The sequence below is a fragment of the Lotus japonicus genome, chromosome 3 (genome assembly GCF_012489685.1).
Source record: "Lotus japonicus ecotype B-129 chromosome 3, LjGifu_v1.2".
In the NCBI taxonomy this organism is placed as follows: Eukaryota; Viridiplantae; Streptophyta; class Magnoliopsida; order Fabales; family Fabaceae; genus Lotus; species Lotus japonicus.
Window position 1 is genome coordinate 74,864,431 of NC_080043.1, and position 24,989 is coordinate 74,889,419.

Here is a 24,989-nt window from a genome sequence, read left to right on the forward strand (position 1 = left end):
AAATACTTAAATTCACAATTGATGACTCAACCCAATTTCACTCCTTCAGCCTTCTTCCTTATCTCCTTGCTGATCCTCACACTCTTTGCAGGTTCCGGAGGATTGCACATGAGGCTGATCATGTCCACATAAGCAGCAAGAATAAACTTGTGTACCTGCTTCTCATTCATGTTCATGTAAGAGAACAAAAGTTCTTCCATGAAATCCCAGTCCACATTCTCATCGTTCCTCAGCCTCGCTCTCACTACGCCTTCCATCGATTTCTTGAATTCCTCGTAGGGGCTCTTTGTGCACGACACCAACACTGCCACATAGTTATTGGACAATGTGATTGTCTCCTTTGAACATGAACCATCGCAATTCTTTGTGGGTGTCGTGGTTGAGCTGCTCGACCCCGAGAATCCACGGGTCACGAAGAACCTTCTAGAGCCTCCGAGATCTGGTGATGGCTCCTCGAATGAAATTAAGGATGTGGGACTTGGCATTGGAGATTTTCCATGGGTGTTGTTATGGACCTGGTGGGCATTGTTGTTGTTGTTGATTTCTTTGTCGTCTCCGAGGAACAGAGTCCTGAAATTCTCAAAGAGAAAATGGTCAATGTCATCTAGAGTGGCTTCATTGTCATTCTTCTTTTTGTTTCTCTTATCATCCATGGAGAAAGAAGGAGGGATGAGAGGCTTGCAGCCTCTGAGGATCCATTTCTTAGAGGGTAAATGGATTTGTGAGCGAGGATTTTTTATCTTGGAGAGGCAGTCACTGAGGGATTTCCTAATGTTCTTCGGCATGTCTGCAGTTTGAGGGTTTGAGTGAAGTGGTACAGGTTGAGGAGTGTGTTTTATAAGTAGAGTATTGATGGCAACATTCACTTCCATCCTCTCTTTTCAACATTGTTATTTATTGGTCATTACTCATGTAAATGTACCACTAATTTGAAAGGATTAGTATTTATTCACACTACAATCATTGCCACCAAAAGAGATATGTTATGTGATAGAAAAATTTGTGAGATATAAGAATAAAAAATGAGTGAAAATAAAAAGAAATAGAGTTAGTGTGAGTGAACAAAGATTAATTTGGAATTAAGACCCACGTTTTTGTTGTCTCTCATGAAAATGGAATGTTAAAGTAAATAATGATAACATTTATCTACTAAATAAATAGACTTAAAATTTCTTGATAAATAAAGGTGTGTATTATTCTGTTAATGGTTATAGGTACATTTATTATTCATTTAACACCCAAACAAACACTTTAAATTCACCATATTTTTTCTATATCTCTTCCTATTATATTATATCATATATTACAAATTATAAATTATCATTATATCTCTTTTTATATGACCTTTACTAACAACTTAAATTTTGGGGATAATTGATTCATTAACATGGTATCAGAGCCTTTATGACCAAGCTTTCTAAAATTTGATTTTTGCCGCCGAATTTTTTGAATACAAATTTGAATTAAAAGACATAGTAGGTAAGCATGTACATTCTTTGATGGGCAGGTGGGCCAACATCCTGCCTACTCGGTAGCGTTTGAAACGGGGCACTGACTGCTACACTATAAGGAAATAACGTTGCACCCTCACTAACACTAATTGGTTTTGGCGTAGTGGTAAGCACGTGATCCAAAAAGTGGTATCAGAGCAGGTCCCTTGTTCAAATTCCACACAAGGCAAGATGTGCAGCTGGGTTGGCTGGCAGGTGCTGGGGGGGATTGTTGGGTCGGTTGACCAGCTTCCTTCCTGCTGGGTAGTGTTCGAAACAGGGAGTTGGCTGCTAAGGAAATAATGTTGCGCCCTCACTAACACCAATTGATTTTGCCGTAGTGGTAAGCGCGTGATCCAAAATTCTTCACGCTTAAAGACCAAGTGAGAAAGCTCAAATGACTCTTGCGAAAGGGTTGTGATAAAAATAAATAATATAAAACCATTCATGTAGCAATTACCCAACAGTTTAAGATTCTGGGATAAATGGTTCATTAACGGAGCATCTACCAACATTTTCATTTTATGAGTGATAGAATTTGGAGATGAAAAATACTTTGTTAACACTAATTACACCTCCAATTTTAATGAGAAATAGAAATAGAAGTAAGAGAAGTGAGTGATATATATTGTTGTGTTATAATAAGAAAAGAAGATAGATATATGGGAATTGCAGGAATAACATTTAGTTTGATGTCGGCCATGTTTCTAATTATTTTCTCTGTATCATAGGGACATCGCAACCAAGCACTCTTGATCCACCAAGATATTCTTAGCATAATCTTTGGCATCTGAAGAAGGGACTCCATCTTAACTCTGATTATGTTGTGATGTACAGTTGGTGCCTTTAGTGAGATTGGTCTGTTGATACTGCCTTGATTCTTCATTTTCTCCCTGTTGTGGCCCGAGCCTTTATTTGTTGGTCTAAATTTTGCTTCTTGGTAGTGATAGTGTCTAGTTTTGCTGTTTTTGTCTTTGTCTTGCGTACTGTTTGTTTGTTCTCTTCTTTTTTCTAGTGCTTTCTATTTTTTCCATTAGTTCTTTTCGGTTGCTCTCTTGGGAGGGCTATTCCAAAGTTTCACTTTTTCCATTATATTCATATTATATATTTCTGTTTTCGAAAAAAAAAATGTATGCACCAAGCCTCTTGGGGATCAAAGACTTTCTTCCTAAATATTTTTGTGTTCCTTCTCATCTACATAAACCAAACCAAAGAATGGGGTATTAAGTCCCAATTTTTTGTGTCCATTAATGTTGTCATGTTAGGCCATTCTACTGCTATAGATTGTAACGAGCTGAGGTAGATCCATGAAATCCCTTCTCTTCTCAAGATGGTGTTCTAAAGTTCTTATACCCTTGTACATAGAAGAAATAGATTATCAGTTGATTCCTACCAACTTCCACTTCCATTGCCATCTAGAATTACCCCTTCTTCTAAGGTTATCTTCGGTGGCTATCTTATTGTGACATGCTTGCCAGAATAATAAACTTACTTTGGGTGAGACTTTTTATTATATGATCAAGGACCACACTTTCCTCTTCCTCATACAGTTTGTACTCTACCCAATTACACAAACCTTTTATGGAAAAGTATCAATTACCATTGACACACCAAATCAAATAATCCCCTGGGTTTTCAGCCGAACATCTAAAGTTTATCAAGTTCATGAAGGATGCATATATTTTTTGTTCCCAACCAATGATGACCCTTCTAAAGGAGAGATCCCAAAACCATTTACCTCGCACAAACAACCCTACATCAGACATTCAAGTCGTTTTACTGGATCTAAAAGCATATATCATGGGGAACTATAGACTTATTGGTTTAATATCAGCCCAAGGATCAAACCAAAAGCGCATGTTCTTACCATCACCAACTTCGCATATCAGGTGCTCTTTCAACCCCACTACGAGCAAAGCGTCCTCCTTGAGGACTCCTATGATGTCCCTCATTACTATTGACCATGAACCTCATCTTCCATAATGATGTAGCATCCTTTGATCCTCCAAGGCCCATTTCAATAAGATGGCTTTGATCTTCCACCCTATGTGCCCAAGGCCAAGCCCTCTTTTTAGACTTGCAAATTAGTTCCCATCTTAAAACATGATTAGAATAACTATTCTATTGTCGTGAAATGTTTAGAATTATAAATTTTTAGAAAAAGGAGAGGTGGAGTTGGGGAAGGTTTCAGTTAGGTGGGGGAATTATATGGAAGTTCTGTGGTGGCTGGAAGGGTAGAGGGAAGAGAAAGAGGAAGAAGGAGAAGGACAAAATGATTAAAAAAAAATGAAAATTACACGTTAACACCTATATCTAATTAGCATTGTCATGTGAGCTAGTGACTGGATCAAAAATATTTAAAAATACTTTATGATGTCATAAGGGGTCAGTAAAAAATTATTTAAGTAATCTAATATCTTATATTTTTTTATATGTATGAGTGATTTTATAATTAAAATTGAGTACAACTAATAATTTATGGAGTTAATAATAACTAACTAGTTGTTGTAAAAAAAATTAACTAGTATTTTCATTAATGTAAGGTTCAAATCAATTCAAATGTGGCCTTGAACCTCACATTTGAATTGACATTTTTTTACTTGAACCTCACTTTAACGTGTGTGTCTATATATATATATATATATATATATATATATATATATATATATATATATTACTAAAATGTGAGAAAAGATAAGCATCTTGAAATGGGTGAAGTATGCATTGTAACTAATATTTAATACACTTAGTAATATAAAGAATCAATTGTAATTAATTAATATTATCATCAATATAATTAAAGAGTTTTATGGATTGATAGTGAATATTTAAGTAATTTTTTTAAAAGTGAAATATTTAATTAATTTAATTATTTTAGTAATAATTAAAATGGACTTATACCTCACTTTAATGGCGATTTATATATAATATTTTAGAAATAATATTTATTATAATTTTTAATATAAATACTTATTAATAAATAATTATTATTTTCATTAATGCAAGATTCAAATTAATTTTATTTTTATATATATATAATTTATTATTTAAATGAGAAAGATTTAATTATTTTATTTTGTAAAATCTATGAATATGAACTCCATTTTAATATAATAAAAGCAAGTAATTACAATCTTTGATTATTTAAATGTATTCGACACCTCTAAATTGAAGGAGTCATTTTATAGGCATAGTATGAAAGTATGTTCGTTGATTAAGAAATCAACGATTGTGATTTTCGTCGTATACTTGCACATGTATCATAGGCACTGATGTTATTTAAATATCAACCATTGGTTTTTAAATAAATGAATGTGATAACTTATTAACCTTTAAAGTGACCCCCACTATTTTTGTACGGTAACTCCTCATTTTAAAACAGTCAATAGTTTAGTATGGCTTGGACTTCATGCTTTAACTAAAATTGAAAAAAATAATTCTAAGTGCTATGCGTAGAACAAAATAATTTAAGTGCTTCTTTTTTATCCAATTCCATTTTTACTTAAATTTTAATTAAATTATAAAGTTATCACATTATTAAGAAATTTTCATACATGAAAAAAGGAAAATACGAAACAAACTCAACACTTAAACCATATGTATTCTTCACTGAGGTAATCATGTTTGAGTTTAATATGACCACTATGTGATACAAAACGCAATTGCATAAATAGTGACTTGAACTTCAATCTTGTGCTTAAGCTAGAAATCTCGTTTTTCATTTGTCTACAAGCGATGATACATTAGTGAAAGCATGATACTCTATGGATGAAATCAATATATTTAATTGAAAACTTATAGTTATATAGTCAAATCTTCCTACATTAATAAAGGACTCGGGCTCCCCGCTGTCATTAAATTCTGCACTCACTAAAGTCAAGAGCATGGACTACGGAGAGGTTATGAAAGTATAAATTTACTAAAGTCAAGAGCATACACTCCAGAGCAGTTATGAAATTATAAATTCACTAAAGTCAAGGATATAAGTTGTCTCATATGAAACATCTTATACATTACGAGAGCGAAACACAAGAATACACACAAACACCTACATCCCACAATATTTTCTATCGAAGAGCAATTAGATTGACTTAAACCATTGCTCGTGCAAATCAAGCAAACCACATGTCCGATGAAATAACAACGTTGATCTCATGTTTGAAAGGCAAAATAAAAATTGCATCTTTAAATTTGAGGTTTTAGATCAATATCAAAAGCTTCATACCTCTAATTTAAGTGAAATCAAATTCTTTTGATAGATAAGGGAATTTTCATCCCTCAACCTCAAGAAATGTTTTTTTTAATAGCACCCAAAATCTGAACATAGAATTTGTCACTTAGCATGCAACTATGGATAAAATAAGAGAGAAAAATAAAAACAAAAGGGGGAAATTAAGCTCAAATTTCTAAAGATCTTGCACCTATTCCATGGAAATCCTTAAATTTGCGATCGATGACTCAATCCAATTTCACTCCTTCAGCCTTCTTCCTTATCTCCTTGCCGATCCTCACAGTCCTCACACTCTTCGCCAGAGCAGGCTGCGGAGGATTCCGCATGAGGTTGATCACGTCCACATAAGCAGCGAGAATGAACTTGTGTGCCTTCTTCTCATTCATGTTCATGTAAGAGAACAAGAGCTCTTCCATGAAATCCCAGTCTACCTTCTCATCGTTCTTCAGTCTCGCTCCCACCATGTCTTCCATTGATCTCTTGAATTCCTTGTAGGGGCTCTTTGTGCACGGCACAATCACTGCCACATAATTATTGGGAAATGTGGTTGTCTCCTTTGAACATGAACCATCACCATTCTTTGTGGGTGTCGCAGTTGAGCTACTAGGCCCTGAGAAGCCATGGGTCACGAAGAACCTTGTAGAGCCTCCGAGACCAGGTGATGGTTCCCCGAATGAATCAAAGGATGTCCGACTTGGCATTAGAGACTTTCCATGGGTGTTGTTATGGACCTTGTGGCCATTGTTGTTGTTGTTGATTTCTTCGGCGTCTCCGAGGAACAAAGACCTGAAATTCTCAAAGAGAAAACGGTAAATGTCATCTAGAGTGGCTTCATTGTCATTCTTTTTGTTTCTCTTATCATCCATGGAGAAAGAAGGAGTGTTGAGATGCTTGCATCCTCTGAGGATCAATTTCTTAGAGGGTAAATGGATTTGTGAGCGAGAGGTTTTGATCTTGGAGAGGTAGTCACTGAGGGATTTCTGAATGTTCTTCGGCATGTCTGTAGGTTGAGGGTTTGAGTGAAATGATGCAGGTTGAGGAGCTAGTGTGGTTTATAAATAGAGTATTGATGGCAACCCTCAGTTCTATCCTTTCTTTTCAACGCTTTTATTTGTTGGTTGATACTCCATTAATTCGAGGTAATAATGATTTATTCACATTATAGTCACACCTCCACCAAAAGAAATGAAAATGAAATTAAAAATAGATATGTTATGCAATAGGAAAAGATGATATATATATATATATATATAAGTGTAAATATGATGGAAGAGAGAGTTAGTGTGAATGAATAAAAACTCAATTTGTAAGTGAAACCCACATTTTTATGGTCTCTCGTGAATTTCAATCGATAATTAAGAAAGTATTAGAAAGATAACGTTAAAGTAGTCATTGATAAAAAAATTCTAATAGATAAATAGACTTAAAATTATTTATTAAATAAAGGTGCTAAATGGTCATACGTACATTTATTACACATTTAATGCTCAAACAAACACTTTAAAGACAACATATTTTTTCTATATATCTCTTCTTATCACATTAAATTATTATAAGTCACAAATTGCATCTTCTTTTTTTGTGTCTACACTTGCTGAGCGTCTACCACCATTTTTGTTAGATAAAAATGACAGAATTTGGAGATGAAAAATGTTTTGTCAACACTAATACTATATTAATTTTTAGTGAGATATAAAAATAAAAATGAGATAAGCGAGTAATATTTATATAATATGTGATATGATGAGAAAAGAATAGAGAGATAAAAGTACAAAGTGAGTGAATTTTTGATGAAAAAGAAAGAGAAACTTAAATATATTAATGATGTTCGGAGATAAAAATATAGTATGGATGGCAACATAACTCGAACCCGTGGGTGCCCGGCCGAACCCGGCTCGATTTTACGGGTAAAATCCGACATGATTGGGTTTGGGTTTGTTATGGGTGAAACCCGCCCCCGAACCCGAAATATATATAAATTTACAAAATTACTCTTATATACACCATGTTAAGAACTTGATTTGTTAAGAATTTTATTATGTTTGAACAACAAGATACTAGATTTGTTTGCAAAGAAGATATAAAATGTTTTTTCATAACAAAATCATATAAGCTGCATTTTGTTTTGCAAAAAAATTTATGCATCATGTTAGGTTACGATGTGAGTTTGAGGCTATAACGAGTTTGTGTAAACCCGAAACTCGACGGGTTTGGGTTTGGTATGAGAGTTTGAGTTTGGGAAAGGAAAAATCCGAGCCCGACCCGACCCGTTCTCATCCCTAAATATACATTGTTGAGATTTATCGTTCTTAATTCCTAAATCCCATTATAAAGTTGATTTTGATTCAAGAGTCTCTTTGAACTTGACATTGATTTAGAGTGTTTCTCCTTTTTTGCAATACCTTGGGTGAAGGCATTTGTTTCCTTTGAAAAAAAAATATTATGGCAATGCTTGTTAGCTTTTAGTTTCTAACATTATTGAAATAAGTGAAATTAGTTTCTATCGTACTTTTATGGATAAGAGGCAATTTTTAACCACCACAAATTATTTATTCTTGGTTTTAATAGCAGTCCACAAAATGAACCGAATGAATAATTTTACATGACCATTTCATCAATATTGGGGACTAGAAGTTATATCATTTTTTAGAGTGATCAAATTCAGTTCTCCCCTATTTTATGTGGACTAAAACTATTTTAATAAAAAGTGTGTGCTTTGAAACTCACCGAAAACATTAATTGGAAAAACAAAAAAGTTACGGGTAGATATTGATGAATAATTGGAGTATAACGTTAATAGAAATTTTTTATTAATATAATAATCTTTAATGTTATTATTCAATGTTTCTAGTAGACTTGATAGCATGAATGTTGGGGTGGAGGTATATATCTTCCGTCTTCTTGTGTGTTCTTTTATGAATTCAGACATCGACTCTGATGAAGCATGTGCTATTGATTCAATTTGTACAAAATATTAATTTTATAAGCCTAATAATTTTACTATGATTTCAAATAAAAAATTGTGTTATTGACATGTTATTTTTTTATTAGGTTGTTCTTAGAGATTAAATACGCATGAGTTAACAATTTTTTTATATATATGTTGTTTTAATTATGACACTTTTATGAATTGTGAATGAATTAAGTGTAACGCTCCAATTTTGCAACCAGGGATCACATTAGTAATCAAACAAGTCTAGTGATTTACTCGGAATTTTTCAAAAATTCTGAGTAAGTCTTTAGACTTGTTGGGTTACAAATGTCATCTGTGGTTGCAAAATCGGGACGTTACATTTATTGTATTAGAGCTTTGGTTGAGATAACCAGAGCTTTTAAGTAGACTTGTTTGCTTAAGATGTTTGAACTCTAAGATTGATTGATGGGGTGTCAATCGAAGGAAGATTGAGTTGATTGTTTGTGTTTGAAGGTTGTTCGAAAGTGAAGAACCTTATGATAGCTAGTAGACTTGAATATGCATATATTTTTTATAAATATTTGTATAAATATGTATATAGTAGTTGATATATTTACATAGTTATACTTATATTATATACCCGTAAAACAATTGGATCTGATTATAGGCATTAATTGGTTGTCCCACCATCATGTACTTTTGGTTCACCAATAGCTTATTTAGTATTCTTCCCTTATGCAAGACTTGTAGAGTTCTTAAACTCTTACTTTTCAAAACTCTCTTTGAAGAAGGGAGCTTTGAAATCCCTTTGACTACGACTGTGGTAAAGACGAAGGAGAATGGAGAACAACGATATCCATGACTTGATGCATTTACCAAGTATTGATGACTTGATGGACCATTTATGAGGAGCTGCTGACAATGAGGAACCAACCCAGGAAATGTTGGTGGCGACTCTTCTGCATTCTAATGTTTGTAGCGTCGTCCCGCCGCAATCCGGGGAGCATAGCGACGTTACAGAACTTGCTACCGTCTAGTCGTTTAGTTAACCTAGTTTAACTTTTCGTTTGAATTCAAATGGGTAGTACCCACCTTATCTTGTGTCATAGTGGTTGTCACTTCCACGTTTCAGTTATGAAAGTCGTAACCTTTTGACCATACCCCAATAAAATAAATTCCTTGTCTTTCACTTGAGTGTTGTGATAGTATTGTGGTTACATTGTTCTGTGTTTTAAGAGGCTAATTAATTATTGGAGACATTTGTTAAGACAATGTCCTCCCGGATTGTCGTGCGGTTAGTGGTGTTGTGGATCAATACAATGGTAGAGGGAACCATCGGTTAAACATGGATGGTGAATGGAACCACCGATTAAACATGGATGATGGATGGAATCATAGGTTAAACATGGATGGTGGATTGAACCATCGGACATACCAAGATGGTGGATGGAACCATGGGAAAAATGGTATTGGTGGATGGAACAAACGATGGGATAATGTGGTGGATGAAACCATCGATCGAGCACGGTGGTGGATGGAACCACTAGACAAATTGTAGGGTGGACGGAACCATCGAGCGGGAAAGGTGGCGGAAGGGACCATCAAACGGGTGGAACAAACGATGGGATAATGTGGTGGATGGAACCATCGATCGAGCACGGTGGTGGATGGAACCACCAGAAAAATCATAGGGTTAATGGAACCATCGAGCGGGCAAGGTGGCGGAAGGAACCATCGAACGAGTGAAGTGGTGGATGGAACCACTAAACTCAAAGTCCGGAAAGATTTGATTTTTCCTGTGTCTGCGTTGTTGTTGTTGTTGTTCTTGTTCTTGTTGTTGTTGTCTAGGTTGTTGTTTTTGTTGTTGTGCTCGAATCCCTAATCGGGACGGCCACCAATGTTTCCCGGTGGAAGCATGACGCTCTATGTTCAGAGTGCTCGTTGAGTTTTTCCTTGAACGAAAGATCAAGAAATCGAGGAATGAGCAATTTTTTTAGCAGGAGTAATTTGAAATAAAGTCACGGGTGACGCGACTTGAGAATTAGAAGCTAAAATGAAGAAATAGTATTTTGAATTACTTCTTGACCCTTAAGCTTTGAGGTCGAAAATTTTGTTAGGAGATAGAATTGTAAGACCTTCAACTTAGAGTTATTTATAATTAAATATTATTATTATTTATAATAATAATAATAATAATAATAATAATAATAATATTTTGGCTAGCTTGATTGTTGACTTGTTCACTGTTATGCTGTTTTGATGTCTGACAGAAGAATGTTTTAATGAATTGTATGAGAAAATGCATGAGATGCATTGTGTGCATTTGAAAATGTGAATATTTACTTATGAGAATATTTGATTATAGAAATGAGTTTTGAGCCTTAGGTTTTATTATTAAAAGTGAAATAATGTAAAAATAGGAAAATAGGCTTAAAAATTACTTAATTAATTATGTTAAAGCTTATGAAGTGGAAAATAAATTAAATATTCCTTTAGGAGCTGGAAACTTTGTGATTAGTGCTTAGGAGAGGGAGAAAGAGTGATTTAGTTTACTTATTTCAAATTTAAAGAGATAATCTCTTATCTTAGTAAATTTTTTAAAAATTGAAGAAGAGATAATATTATTGGATAAATATATTTTTACAAGTGAAAATAATTATAGTTAGTAATATTTTTTTGATTATAGAGGGAAAAATAATTATTTGAATTATTTTGGGTTTTATTGAAGAGATAATAGGATAAATTTCTTTTCAGTTAAAATAATTTGAAATCCGAAAATATGATTTGAAAAAGTGATTTAGAGTTTACGTTTAACCTTAGGAAATAATTGAGGAAAATATCCTCGTCAAAAAACGAAGGGGTAGACCACGTAAAAATGCTCATGTTGCTAAAGAGCTAATAACACCAAAACGATCTCGTGGAAGGCCTAGAAAGGGGACAGCTAGTTGTCAATACGTTTCCATCAGGGGTGTAAGGATATGCAGATAGCACAAGCTGGGTGGGGGAGTGAATGCGGCATTACCACACGGGCTCGTCGTGCTTTGATTCGAAGTCAGTGTGCTGGTTTGTTATTTGATTGCCCAGAGGAGATTGTTGTTCGAGGATTAGTTCAGGAACTCTCATCTAGTACCCAACACTAAGGTATGTCTGGGGTGTGGGTGATGACCCGGATTTATATGATGTTTTTAGGGTTTTTCCTTGTAGGTTTTGAGTCTTTTTCTCGTGTCTCGTGTAGTGTTTCATGCATTCTCATGCATTTTTATCTTTTCTTGAGTCTTTGTTTTGTTATGGTAATTTTGTAATTTTATAGGGAGTTTTCTTGCATTTTAAGTTAAGTTTAGGACTTGCATGATTTTCTTTTGTTTTATGAAGGACCTCTTGTGCTAATGAGCTCTTGGAGCTTCTAGAATCTTCCTTGACTTGTTGGTTAGGTTTGGAGAGCAGAAACTGAAGGAGAAAGAAGGCCAAGAAGCATGGAATTGATGGAGAACTTAAAGAGGATTGAAAAGAGGAGTTTCAGAAGCCAAAAAGTCATTTTCAGGCGAGCTTAAGCGCCTAGGCGCTGGGAATGGGCGCCTAGGCGCCAATTAGGTCCAGAGGCATGTTTTTCAACATGCAATTGGCGCTCAGGCGCTCTGAATTGGCGCCTGAGCGCCCAGCCTCGTTTATTTTGCCTATAAATAAGGCTTAGGCCAATTTCTTTGAGAATCTGGGATACTACTTTCATTTTTACATAAACTCAGATGTAGAGGAGCATCTAGGAGAGGGTGAGAGGGCTTCTAAGCTTGTAATTCAGGTTCTTAGCCAAGCATGGCTCTTTGGCTAATCTCTCTTCTTTTGCTTTGGATTTCTTTGTAAGACTTTTTATATTTGAGTTATAATCTTAAGTTCTTTCCCACATGTTCTTCTTCTTTCCTTGAATCCCATTTTCTGAACATCAATCTAAGCTTGTATGCATGCTTGCTTTTTGCTTTTCTATAATTAGAACGGAAGTTTGTTATAGATTAGGGAACCGATTTGGGATTACCCCTTCTATGCTTGCTACTAGGAATAGAGGAAGGGTTGGGGTTTGATGGCCTGAATTTGCATGATCTAAAATCTCATATAAATGACTAAGTACACAAGGAATTGGGCTTAGCTTTTGGTATGAGAGAATTGCTTATGTGAGGAATCAATAGGTGAGTAACTAGGCTATATCATCAAGGAGAGATCCATGAGAACATGTGCTTAGAATGATGTACTTGGATTGACTAGTTGAGCAAGAACCCAAAGCATGTTATTTTCTGAATTGTCTTTTTATTTTTCCTTTTCCTTATTACTACTTCGACATATGTTTTCCTCAATAAAACAAACCTTCAAACTCAAAGCTTGAACCGAATCTATTCACTCACAATCCCTGTGGTTCGATATTTTAAAACTCGGAGGTATTCGTACACTTGCGGATTTACCAACAGTGGGTGAACAGGAATGAGAGGGGTTTGGGGAGAGCGGAGGTCAGTAAGGCTTGCTTTGGAACAGGTGCGACCAGAGGTGATTTTATTGCAGGAAACTAAGTTATGTGAAGATCGTGGTTAATTGTTTTAGGGTTGGATGCATGTTGGTATGGATGTGTGCTGTGTTCCAGTGGTGCAGGCGGTTGGGGGTTGGCAACATTGTGGCGTAAGGATATCTTCAATTGTAATGAGGTGATGCGTGGAGAGGGCTTTTTGTTGGTTTCACTGATAGTGAAATCTAGCCATGAGGTGATGTGGTTGGGTTAATGTTTACGGTCCACAAGATGTGGTGGGAAGGGCGAGATTGTTTGTGGCTCTCGGCAGGGAATTGGAGGTCGTGGCGGGGAGAGTTGTGGTTGGGGTCACTTTAATGCGATTATGATGATGGGGAGCAACAAGGAGCGAATGTGCACATTGTGGGTGAACAAGCATTCAAAGAGTTTGTGCTCTCTAATTTTTTGATAGATTTTCCTATGCAAAATGCTGATTATATGTGAGGTAGTACAAGGGGAAATGGCCCATGGAGTAGAGATGTCTTATAAATGAGGAAGCTTTGTTGGGGTTTGATGGGGGTGGTTCACGCGGCTCATGATTGGGGCGTTTCGGATCATAGGGCGGTGGTATTGACATGGGGCACCAAGGACTTTGGACCTAAGCCTTTTACTTTCTATAATTACTGGCTGATGGAAGATGGCTTCAAGGACATGGTGTCGGAATGGTGGGAGTCTAATGTTGTGACAGGGTGGTCGGGGTATGATTTGTTGCTATGGTGGTGTCGGTATGTTTTGTTGCAAATGTTGTGACAGGGTGGTCCTCTTTCCCCTTTGTTGTTTAATGTGTGCATGGATTGTCGATTTAGTGGAATAATTTGGTGACTATGGAAGACGCATGAGGGTTTCGCATTGGGCTTGAGCTGTGTATAAATCATCTTCAATTTGCGGATGATACGCTAGTATTTTGTGAGGCAAGTGAAAAACGGGTGGAGGAGCTCTTTGATGTGTTGATTGGTTTTTTATGGGGTTCTGGTTTAAAACTTAATTATAATAAATCAGTTTTGGTTGGTTGTAATGTGGAGGTATACAAGGTAGGCAGGTTGGCGGCAGAGCTTGGAGTGGAAGTGGGTTTGTTACCTTTACCATACCTAGGCTTAGTATTGGGTGGTAATCCGCGCCGAATTAGTTTTTGGAGACCAAGGATTGAGTGGGTGCTTCAGGCACTGACAAAGAAGGGTTCAGGTGCTGGCTCTTTGAGTGGAAGATTGGTAGTTTTGAAGGCAGTGGCGTGAGCAATTCCTATGTATCATATGGCTTTATAAAGGGCACCGATGGGTGTAGTGTTTCAAATTTGACGATTGATGTGGCAGTTTCTTTGGTTTAGAAATGGGGGTTGGCGTAGGATTGCATGGGTGGGGCAGGACCAAGTATGTAAGGGCAGGAGATTGGTGGGTTAGGTTTGGGGTTTTTAAACAGCAGGAACATATGTCTTTAGCTGAAGTGGCCCTGGAGGTTTGGTTATGAGGTGCATTCTCTGTGGCGAAGGACGTTGTGTGCGAAATGTATGTTGCCAGAATCGAGTTTGTTGTTGCATCGGGTGACTGGCTTGATTCGTCAGCCATCTCGCTATGTTTTTGATATTTTGCAGGTCATGCTTGAGGATGTTATCTTAGGAAGGTTGTTTCGAGACAATTGCTTATGTGCGATAGGCAAGGGAACACGTGCTCAGTTCTGGTTGGATCTTTGGGCTTCTGTGAAGGATCTCAGGGATCTGTATCTGCAGTTGTATGCAGTAGCTGTGGAGAAGGAGGCCACGGTGGCAAAGGTTGGTGTGTATAATGACTTGCGTTGGGAATGATAGATTCAATTTAGGAGACCATTGTTGGATTGGGAGCTTGGGGTCTATGCTGATTTTATTCAGCGTGTTTGCGGCATTGTTCCAAGTGCAAGGGAAGATATAATGTTGTGGCTGTGTGAGGCAAACAGAAATTATATGGTAAAGGTTTTTGTAGCTTTTGTTGAGTTACAATTGTTTGAGCAACCACAATGGGTGGTTCCAGCGTCTGCGCGAAGAGTTGTGCCACCAAAAGTGGTTCAATTCTTATGGCAAGCAATTGAGGGGAGGATTGTGATGTTGTCTTGGAAAACCTGAGAAGGCGTGGGGTAGAGGTTGATGGTGATGGTGTGTGTGTTCTTTGTGGTCAAGCAATTGAGACGGTTAATCACCTGTTGCTTTTTTGTGCGTTTGGCCATAAGTTATGGGAACAGGTGATGGTTAGCGAAGGAACTCAGTGGTGTGCTCCGGGGACAGTGGTAGTGTAACGCCCCGATTTCTCGAGTGTCACATTAGTAACTTTTTCAAAACTGTGGGTGAATTTTAGCCAAAATAAAAACCTATTTGAAGTATAGCTTAACAATAAAGAAGTAGTAACATGAGAAAATGGACTGAATAATTTCATTCTATTAATAAAAGCTTTAGAAGCGTACAATGGTTATTTCAAATTAAAACATATTTATTAACTAGTGTTCGACCGCCCCCGAGCTAACACAACAATGCCTTAGGTTTGGTTCGAACCCTATAAACAAACTCGGCTCACACCCAAGAACAGACTCAATTATCACACCCAATACCCGACTCATAATCCACGTGCCCCCAATGCCTTATCCCATGCTTGCATCACATTGTCTCGCATCTTCTGCTCTCCCCGATCCCAGTGCTGAACCATCAGTCACACGGTCGATGTCCCAACCCTTGTCGTTGTCCACATCAAGCAGGTGTAGGACCGTATCTCGACTGATCACAAGCATGCTCGTTGTCTAGGCGTTAAGCTCCCCAAACAACAAACAACAAACAAGCAAGGGTCAACTTCTAACACAGACATATCATAAGTAGGGTATATTGCCCTACCAATCACAAGTTCTTCCCTAAACTAATACTCACAAATAGGGGAACTATATTTAGCTCTAGATTTCACAAATGTGGGGAACTAAATCATAGTTCTAAGTTATAGTTAGTCGATTCTCGTGTATATACATACAAACACTTTGGATATCCATTCAACCAATCCCTCATGGAAAGGAAGGATGAACACGACTTCCACGATCGGGGCGACTCTCAGCCAACGAATCGATGTCCCACAGCTCCACGATCGGGGTTAGCTGCTCGCTAACTCACTGTCGTTTCACGTTTGTCCTCGTTCAGGTCCATCCCCTGAACATCGCCACTGACTAGCCCAATCCAAGTCACTAGTCAAGGCCACCAAGCCCAGTCCAGGTCACTTGGTCACAGATTCATGCTATGCAAGTCAGTTATCATCTCTAGGCCTTAAGCCTTTCATATTCATTCCATGAACATCATCTCATATAGAAATATAACTTGAACGCATATCCATAAATAAAGCTAGCATCCTAATCACATAGGCATAATAACAACAACTAGCATTTATTACATCAACAATCATATATCATCTCTAGCATATATAATTATTGATAATCCTATTATCATCTTCATTATAACATTCCATAGCAAGGCATACATAATCATAAATAATATCTAAGCCGAGACCGAAGTGCCCTTACCTTAGAAATTAATCGCTTCGTACATGCTAAGCTTCAAGACCCTAGCTCCCGCTCCAAAACTCAAGAATCTCCTCAAACTCAAGACAAACACTCAGTAATTTTCAATAAAAACTAACTCACTCACCACTAGTATTATTGTGAGCTATGTATGAGAGAAAATGGAGAGAAATGTTTGGTGTATGGAGAGGGACGTAAATAAGGTGAGGGGAAGAACAATTTTTGGCTGATAGTGAATTGATATCAAAAACTTTACTACATGCTTTGCCTTTTATATAGGCTTCAAAATATAGTAAATTAATAGAACTTCATGGTGAAGAAATCCCAAGATGGATATCTACGACGAAAGAAAGATCATGCGCTGTTGACATATTTAAATACGTGTAAGATTTTCAAGAAAATAGAAATTGATTCAGCACTTGAATTAAGTTTATAATCTTGTCATGCTATCATATTGATACACCTCAAGCTTCTTTCGTTCAATCCTTTGTTTTGTTTCCTGGCACATTTTTTTTCTCTTCTTCTTTCTTTCTTTTTATTTCGAGTTTCCCTACTATTACTAGCCAAGAATTTGGCTTAATGTATATACATTGAAATAGGAATTTAAGTATAGATTGATTTTAGTAGTGTAGGATTTAACTCATAGAGTTATAGGAAAAATATTAGGAAAATGAATCATCATCCTAAAAATTATGAGAGACTCTAAATATAATAGAATATGAATTTAGATCACTTTGAGCAAATTTAAGTGATCAAGAACAAAGTGTTAATAATATATTATTGTATTATATATATATACACATATCATCTTCATGTTTCTCATATGTTTTGATATATATATATATATATATATATATATATATATATATATATATATATATATATATATATACTATCTTACTTATCCACTAGTCACATACATGCGTGACAAAACCTCAAACTTCTTATCTTTTCTTTTTCAATCTTTTAACTTCAATTTTTTCTTTTTCTTTTTCTTCCCTTTTAAGTAAGAAACTAATACTAATACTAATAATACACTCATTTATATAAATACACAAGGCACAATTAACACATCTTAATAGCGCTTATTGTCATTAAACTGATAAATAATTAGTTAATTAATCGCATAAATTATTCGGATCTTACAGGCAGCCCTTGTTCAACAGTGGGAAGGTATGCGAGTTCTGTCGCAAAAGGCGCTATGGAATTTGGTTCCATATGCCTTGGGGTGGTCGTTGTGGTTAGAAAAAAATGGTGTTATTTTTAGATGGAAAGCTGTCAACTTGGAGGAAGTGTGGGGTTTGCATTTAACAAGGATGTATTGATGGATAAAGGCTGCGAATGTTGTTAGAAAAACTGGTTGTGATAATCCTGGATAAAGTCAAGAATTGTGAGTGTTCACTTTCCGAACAAATTATTTCGACCCTATAATTGCCTGGGTTCACGAAATCTTTGTTGGGATAATACTTGACAATCAATCTGTTTCTTGGCACAAGAGAACAAATAAAGAAAGTAGAGATGTTCTGTTTTTCGAAATTCTGTTTCTGTATTCTGTTTCTGTTTCTGTATTCTGTTTCTGTTTTTCTGTCTGAAATTCCTTAGGCTGCAAGTAACCTTATATAAGAGGTTGTGTTTGCACGAATGATCACAACAGTTCGAAAATAAGTCACAATTTTCAAACAATTTCAAACTAGGGTCACAAGCGTTCAGAAATGGGGGTTGGCGTAGGATTGCATGGGTGGGGCAGGGCCAAGGGGCTTCGCCCCTTGGACCCCGGTTCGTATTCGCGGTCAATTATGCGTTGGCTCACCGAGCGTGCACTCCGCACTAACCTGACTCGATTCCGAGTCTAACGCGTAATTGCATCAGCCTATAGTAGATCACATTACTACTAAAATACATTGGTGATTCTAAAATCACCAACAAATGTTGACTGTGATTATGCGTTGCATGATTTTTCGCAGCAATTTGAGAAGGTGAGGATAAGGAAGCGGGTGAAGGTGAGGAGGGATGTCATTTGGAGCAAACCGCAGGCATGGGTGCTGAAATTCAATGTCGATGGGGCTACAAACGGGTGCACTAGGTGTGGGAGGTGGTGGGGGGTTGCGTGATTGGAATGGGGAGGAGAAAGGGGTTTTTTCAAAGCCGCTAGAGACAGTCTATGCGTATGAGGCTGAGGTTATTGCGATATATATTGTTGGCGTTGGAGTTATGCAGGGACTTTAAATTTAAACATGTCATGGTGGAGAGCGATTGTACATTGGCGGTTGGTTGGGTGCTTGATCCTAGGCATCGTCCATGGAAGTTGTTGGATGAGCTGCAAAAATTTGATCTTATTGAAGGAAATATTTTCCGTGTCTATTATTGATAATAGATGAGGTATTTATACAAAAATACAGTTGACTAAATAATAATGACTAAACCTAATTACCTACGTAATTACAGGAAAGAGAATAAATAAATTACTCCTATTGTTCTATTCTATCACACCCCCGCAGTCGTAGCAGCAGGTTCACCGACGCTGAGACTGGAACGAAAATCATCAAAGAGGACCCGAGGAAGGCCCTTGGTAAAAATGTCCGCAATTTGATGGCGGGAAGGAACATGAAGGACGCGAGCCTGGCCACGCGCGACCTTTTCCCGGACAAAGTGGATATCCATCTCTATATGTTTGGTTCGTTGATGATGCACTGGATTTCCAGAGAGGTATATGGCACTAACACTGTCACAATGAACCAATGTTGCCTGAGACAGAGGAAAGTGAAGCTCCAGAAGTAAATTGCGGACCCAACAAGACTCGGAGACAACATTAGCAACATCCCGGTATTCAGCTTCAGCGCTAGAGCGAGAGAGGGTGGGTTGCCGCTTTGAGGACCAAGAAATGAGATTGTCACCAAGGAAAACACAGTAGCCAGAAGTAGAGCGTCTGGTGTCAGGACAGCCCCCCCAGTCAGCATCCGTATAAGAAACAGTTTCTCAATAGGGGATGGATACAAGTGAAGACCGTAAGTCAGAGTGCCACGAACATAGCGGAGCACACGCTTGAGAGCAAGCATATGCTCGGTGCGCGGAGCATGCATGTGTAAGCACACCTGTTGAACAGCGTAAGAAATGTCAGGACGAGTGAATGTGAGGTATTGTAAGGCACCAGCAAGGCTCCGATACAAAGTGGCATCCTCACAAGGAGTCCCAGAAGAAGAACTGAGCTTCTGCTTGGTGTCAACCGGGGTAGCGGAAGGGTTGCACGATGCCATGCCGGCGCGGGCAATGATCTCACTAGCATAAGTGCTCTGACTGAGCAAAAGGCCACCGGCATGCCGAGTGACAGCGATGCCAAGGAAATAACTCAGAGGACCAAGATCCTTCATAGTAAATTCGGAGGCAAGAAGTGCCATAAAGGATTTGCGAAGATCATGAGATGAAGCAATGAGGATGATATCATCAACATATAGCAGAATATAGGCAATGTCAGGACCCCGCCGGAAGATAAAAAGGGAATGATCTGAACTGCTGTGTTGGAAGCCAATAGAGGAAACATAGTCAGCAAAACGATGATACCAAGCACGAGGCGCCTGTTTCAGACCATAAAGAGACTTCTTCAGACGACAGACATAGTTCGGGTGCTGAGAGTCGCGGAAACCCAAAGGCTGATGCATGTAGACAGTCTCATGGAGATCACCATGCAAAAAGGCATTCTGGACATCCAACTGATGAATGGGCCAGGATCTGGAGAGAGCAATGCTGAGGACTGTCTGTATGGTAGCCGGTTTCACCACGGGGCTGAAAGTCTCGTCACAATCCACTCCTGCAATCTGAGACCTGCCATCACCTACAAGACGAGCCTTATAACGCTCAAACAAACCATTAGACTTCTTTTTATGGCGAAAAATCCACATGCAACGAATAATATTAACATCACAAGGACGGGGAACCAACTCCCACGTATTATTGTTAATAAGAGCATTAAATTCAGACTGCATAGCGGACTTCCAATTGGGATCGGATAAGGCTTGTTTTGGGTTACGAGGCAAGGTGAGATGGACGGGTCATCAATAGAGACCGAAAGACTAAAAGGCTTTTTAGGTTTGGAAATGCCGTGCATGCTACGGGTAGTCATGGTCCGTACGGGTGGTGCAGGAGGGACTGGAGGCAAGGACAAGGGCGAGGGAGAAGCGGTAGGGGAGACGGGAGCCGATAAGGGAGGCGAAGAGTCAGTGGGACTCGACGGCGGGACCGGAGGGTCAGGTGGTCGGGAGGATACGGTTTGCCAATGGTGGATCAAATAAGGAGGGAGGTCCTCGGTGAAGCACTCATAAGAAGGGGCAGGAGGCAAGGATAGGTCAGCAAAGGGAAAACGGGTTTCATCAAAAATGACATGCCGCGATATTATAATTTTTCTGTGTGACAAATCATAACATTTTTCTGTGGTTGCAATTTGTTTATTGTAGCGGAAGGAAATAGAGGAAAACATAGACAACCAAAGACACGTAAGTGTGAGTAGGAAGGGTCACGATGATACAACAGCTGAGTAGGAGAATCATTCTGAAGAGTCTTGCGTGGCAAAATGTTCAGAAGGTACGTTTCCATGTGAAGGGCATGATGCCAAAATGATGGAGGAACTGACGAATGAGCTAGGAGGGTGCGGATCATGTTGTTAATGGTGCGAATTTTCCGTTCTGCTTTGCCGTTTTGAGAAGAAGTGTGAGGGCAAGAGAAGCGAAAAATAAGGCCATTAGCCTCACAATACCGATGAAAGGATGCATTGTCATATTCACGTCCATTATCACATTGAAGACATTTAATATTTGCTGAAAATTGTTTTTGAATAAGTGTAGCAAGAGTAGTAAACATTTCATAAACCTGATATTTCTTGCTAATCGGAAACGTCCATAAAAAATCAGTGTGATCATCCAAAAACAAAACGTAATAACGATGACCAGCAGTACTTAAAACAGGAGACGTCCATAAATCACTATGCAAAATATCAAATGGTCTCAAAGTAATAGTTTCAGATGAACTAAAAGGCAACCGGACATGTTTGCCTAAAACACAAGAATCACAAACAGAACTAGAACGCGAAGGTTCACAAAAAATAAGTTTATTATTCCTAAGATGGTTTAAAGCTGATGAAGCTGGATGATCAAGTCGATTGTGCCAGACACTAGAAGCAAGACCGGCAAAAGGAGAGGAACGAGTGACTGGGTAGAGGGCGCCGAGGCTGTTACATCTCAGGAGAGGCATCCCCGTCTTGAAGTCAGACACCGAGAACCCAAATGGATCAAAAGAAACAGAAACATTATTGTCAGTAGTGAGTTGTCGCACAGAAATTAAGTTTTTAATAATTCGCGGAGTGTGCAAGACATGATTGAGTGCTAAAGGTTTGTGAGGGGTAGGAATAGAAGTGTGTCCCGAACCCTGAATTGGAATGCCCTGACCACTACCAACTATCAGTTTCTGATTTAAATGACTTAAATTAGAATAAGACGTGAGAGTACCTTGAGATGCCGCAGTATGGGACGAGGCGCCGGTGTCCATGTACCACGTGGTGTCTGGAGAAGTCAAGGACATGGTGTGCATGGCAGCAGCGATATCAGTGGGTGCTGGAGAAGCAGTAGCGGTGTAGGCCTGAGGACGCGGACCCAAAACACCGGGTTGCGGCGGAGCACCCATGGGGCGCGACCACTGAGATGTGGGGTAAGGACAAGGAGGCATGCCCCAAGGGGAAGGAGCCCAACCAGGGGGAGGAGCCCAACCCCAGGGATTCCAGGATGCCTGCGGTGGTGGGCGCCAGGGTGGAGGAGATGCAGCAGAGGAACCAGAGGAGCCAGATGATCCAGGATAACGGGAGCCACCTTTCTTCTTAGGTTTACCAGATCCACCCTGATAATTGCGATTGTGCCCTGACCCATAACGATGGTTGGAGTGGCCCTGATCGCTGCGGTAGGTGGGGCGCTGCTGAGAGGAGTCAACGGAGGCCTGTGGACGGGAAGCAGAGGTGTGCAAAGCAGTTTGAGAGGCCGGGCCTGACATCCTGGCAAGACCAGATTCCTCTAGAAATAACATGGAGCGGACCTTGAGGAAAGGTGGCAACACCACGAAAAGGCTCAGTGAGACCAGAGACCAACTGAAGAACAAGACGATGGTCACTGACTGGGGCACCAACATTCCGCAACTGATCAGAGATATGTTTCAGACGCTGACAATAGGCCGAAACACTAGGAAAATCTTCCATGCGAGTGGAGATGAAATCCTGATCGAGAGCGACAGCACGGGAGTTCTGATTGTCCTCAAACATAGAAGCTATACGGTTCCAAGTAGCCATAGCAGTAGAACCTTTCTCCATAACAGTGGCGAGAAGGTCAAAGGAGATGGTGGAATAAATCCACTGTTTGACAGTAGAGTCAAGAGTGGCCCACCGGGCATAGGAAGTATCGGTGCGCGTAGGAGGCTCCATGCCAACTTGAGGAATGATGTGGTGGAGCACCTGAGTAGCGTGAGCATGAGTTTCAAACAACTCAGCCCACAAAGCATAATGATCCTTGTCGAGCTCGAGTTTGAAAGGGATGTTGTTTTTGATATTGGTGACAGCAAGTGCCGGATGAAAGTCGGGCTTGGTAGAGGAGGACGACTGCGCAGTGGGAGGCGGAACCATAGTGGTGTCGTCGGTTGGAGAGTCAGTGGTGGAGGCGGAGGTAGCCATAGAACCTGCAAAACAAATTAAAGTTTTTTTTTTGTGAAGAGTTGCTGGCAGGTTCGGTTGGACCGGGTTTGAGGGAACCGGTCCGGTCTGGGCGAGCCGGTCTGACGAACCGGGAGGCCAACCAAAAAAAAAAAACACGGGCAGTAGAGGACGCGGGTCGGGTCCTCTTGATCCGGGCTGTGCACGGGCGGAAGCAGCCAAACAGGAGCAGCGACGGAGGGGATGGGCGCGGTTGGACGGCGCGAGGGACGGCGGAGGCCGGTCGCTGGCGGCGGGGCGTCTGAACGAGGGATCTGGGCACGGTAGTCCTGCTCTGAGAAACACGCAGGCACAAGAGGAGATGAAGAACCTGTGCGGCGTGGGGAGGGTTCTTCGCAGGGATAGGAAGAACCGATGAGAGCAAGGGATACCGGCGGCGGCGCAGGAGAGAGGGGAGCGCGGCGGCGGCGGAGCGGCTGCAAGGAGGGAGAGAAAGACAGCGGCTGTGGAGGAGAATTAGGAAATAATAAAAAATTAGGTCAGACTAGAAGAGAGGATCTGAACCTGCTCAATGATACCATGAAGGAAATATTTTCCGTGTCTATTATTGATAATAGATGAGGTATTTATACAAAAATACAGTTGACTAAATAATAATGACTAAACCTAATTACTTACGTAATTACAGGAAAGAGAATAAATAAATTACTCCTATTGTTCTATTCTATCACTTATGACGCAAGAAGTTGATTGTTTTTGTGTTTCTCATATTTTACGGGAAGCAAATGGTAGGGCAGATTCATTAGCAAAGGATGCTTGTGATAGGGATGAGTTGTTGTGGATGTGTTGTTAGCTGGTGATAGCAGAAATTTATGAGTTTACTTTGGTAGCTGGGCGATGTTGTATTTTGGAGTTGCTGGTTTTCTGATTTTGTTGATAGTTGTTAACGTTTGGTGGAGATTTTGGGCTTGTCAATTTAGTTTTGTGGGGCTATGATTTGTATCTGTTATGTTGTGTTTTAATTTAGTACAGTAACGTGTTGTCTGTTAGTCCAGGTGGAGTTTGGATTGTTTCGAGGGGGATTCTTCGAATGTTTCGTGGTAGGGGGACTGGATGATATGTTGGTGCTACTGAATTTCCTTGGATAAAAAAGCGATGCAAATTGGCTATGAGGATTTGCTGCTGCCAGTGATGGTTAAGAAGGAATGGATTATTTGCATATGTTATTGTCTTTGATGATTGTAGTCCATTGTATTTGTACTCATATGATATTTGGACGCATATGTGTCTGTTTTATTGATGGTGGGTTTGTTCTTCGGCTGCTCATGAGAGACTTGTTCTCATCAACCTTTTAATTCTAATAAAATTTCTGTTTTCCAAAAAAAAAACCTTAGGAATTAATTAATTTTGGAATTTACTATAGGATGTTAGTTTTAAATTTAGTTTTTTAGCATATAACGTTGTTTTTATGGAAAAATTAGGCAATAAATGTGAAAATTAGAGGGGAGTTAAATTTTGAACAATATTAGTGATGATATCGGTAGATATTATCTAAAAGATAACTATATTTATCTTAGTTTTTTTATTTTTTGGGAGAAAATATGATAATATCT

At 38.9% G+C, this 24,989-nt stretch overlaps 2 protein-coding genes across 2 annotated transcripts; both read right to left on the reverse strand.

Annotated features, from left to right (window-relative positions):
• Window positions 1-26: 26 nt before the first annotated feature.
• LOC130744721 (transcription repressor OFP14-like) lies at window positions 27-872 on the reverse strand. The gene has a single exon (XM_057596880.1). It carries the CDS (start codon window positions 870-872, stop codon window positions 27-29), a length of 846 nt encoding a protein of 281 aa, XP_057452863.1.
• Window positions 873-5,948: 5,076 nt separating this feature from the next.
• Window positions 5,949-6,719, reverse strand: LOC130744722 (transcription repressor OFP14-like). The gene has a single exon (XM_057596881.1). It carries the CDS (start codon window positions 6,717-6,719, stop codon window positions 5,949-5,951), a length of 771 nt encoding a protein of 256 aa, XP_057452864.1.
• Between the last annotated feature and the right edge of the window lie 18,270 nt (window positions 6,720-24,989).

Excerpts from the sequence above, each read along its gene's own strand:
- LOC130744721 (XM_057596880.1), bottom strand. The coding sequence starts at position 872 with ATGGAAGTGAATGTTGCCATCAATACTCTACTTATAAAACACACTCCT.
- LOC130744722 (XM_057596881.1), bottom strand. The coding sequence starts at position 6,719 with ATGCCGAAGAACATTCAGAAATCCCTCAGTGACTACCTCTCCAAGATC.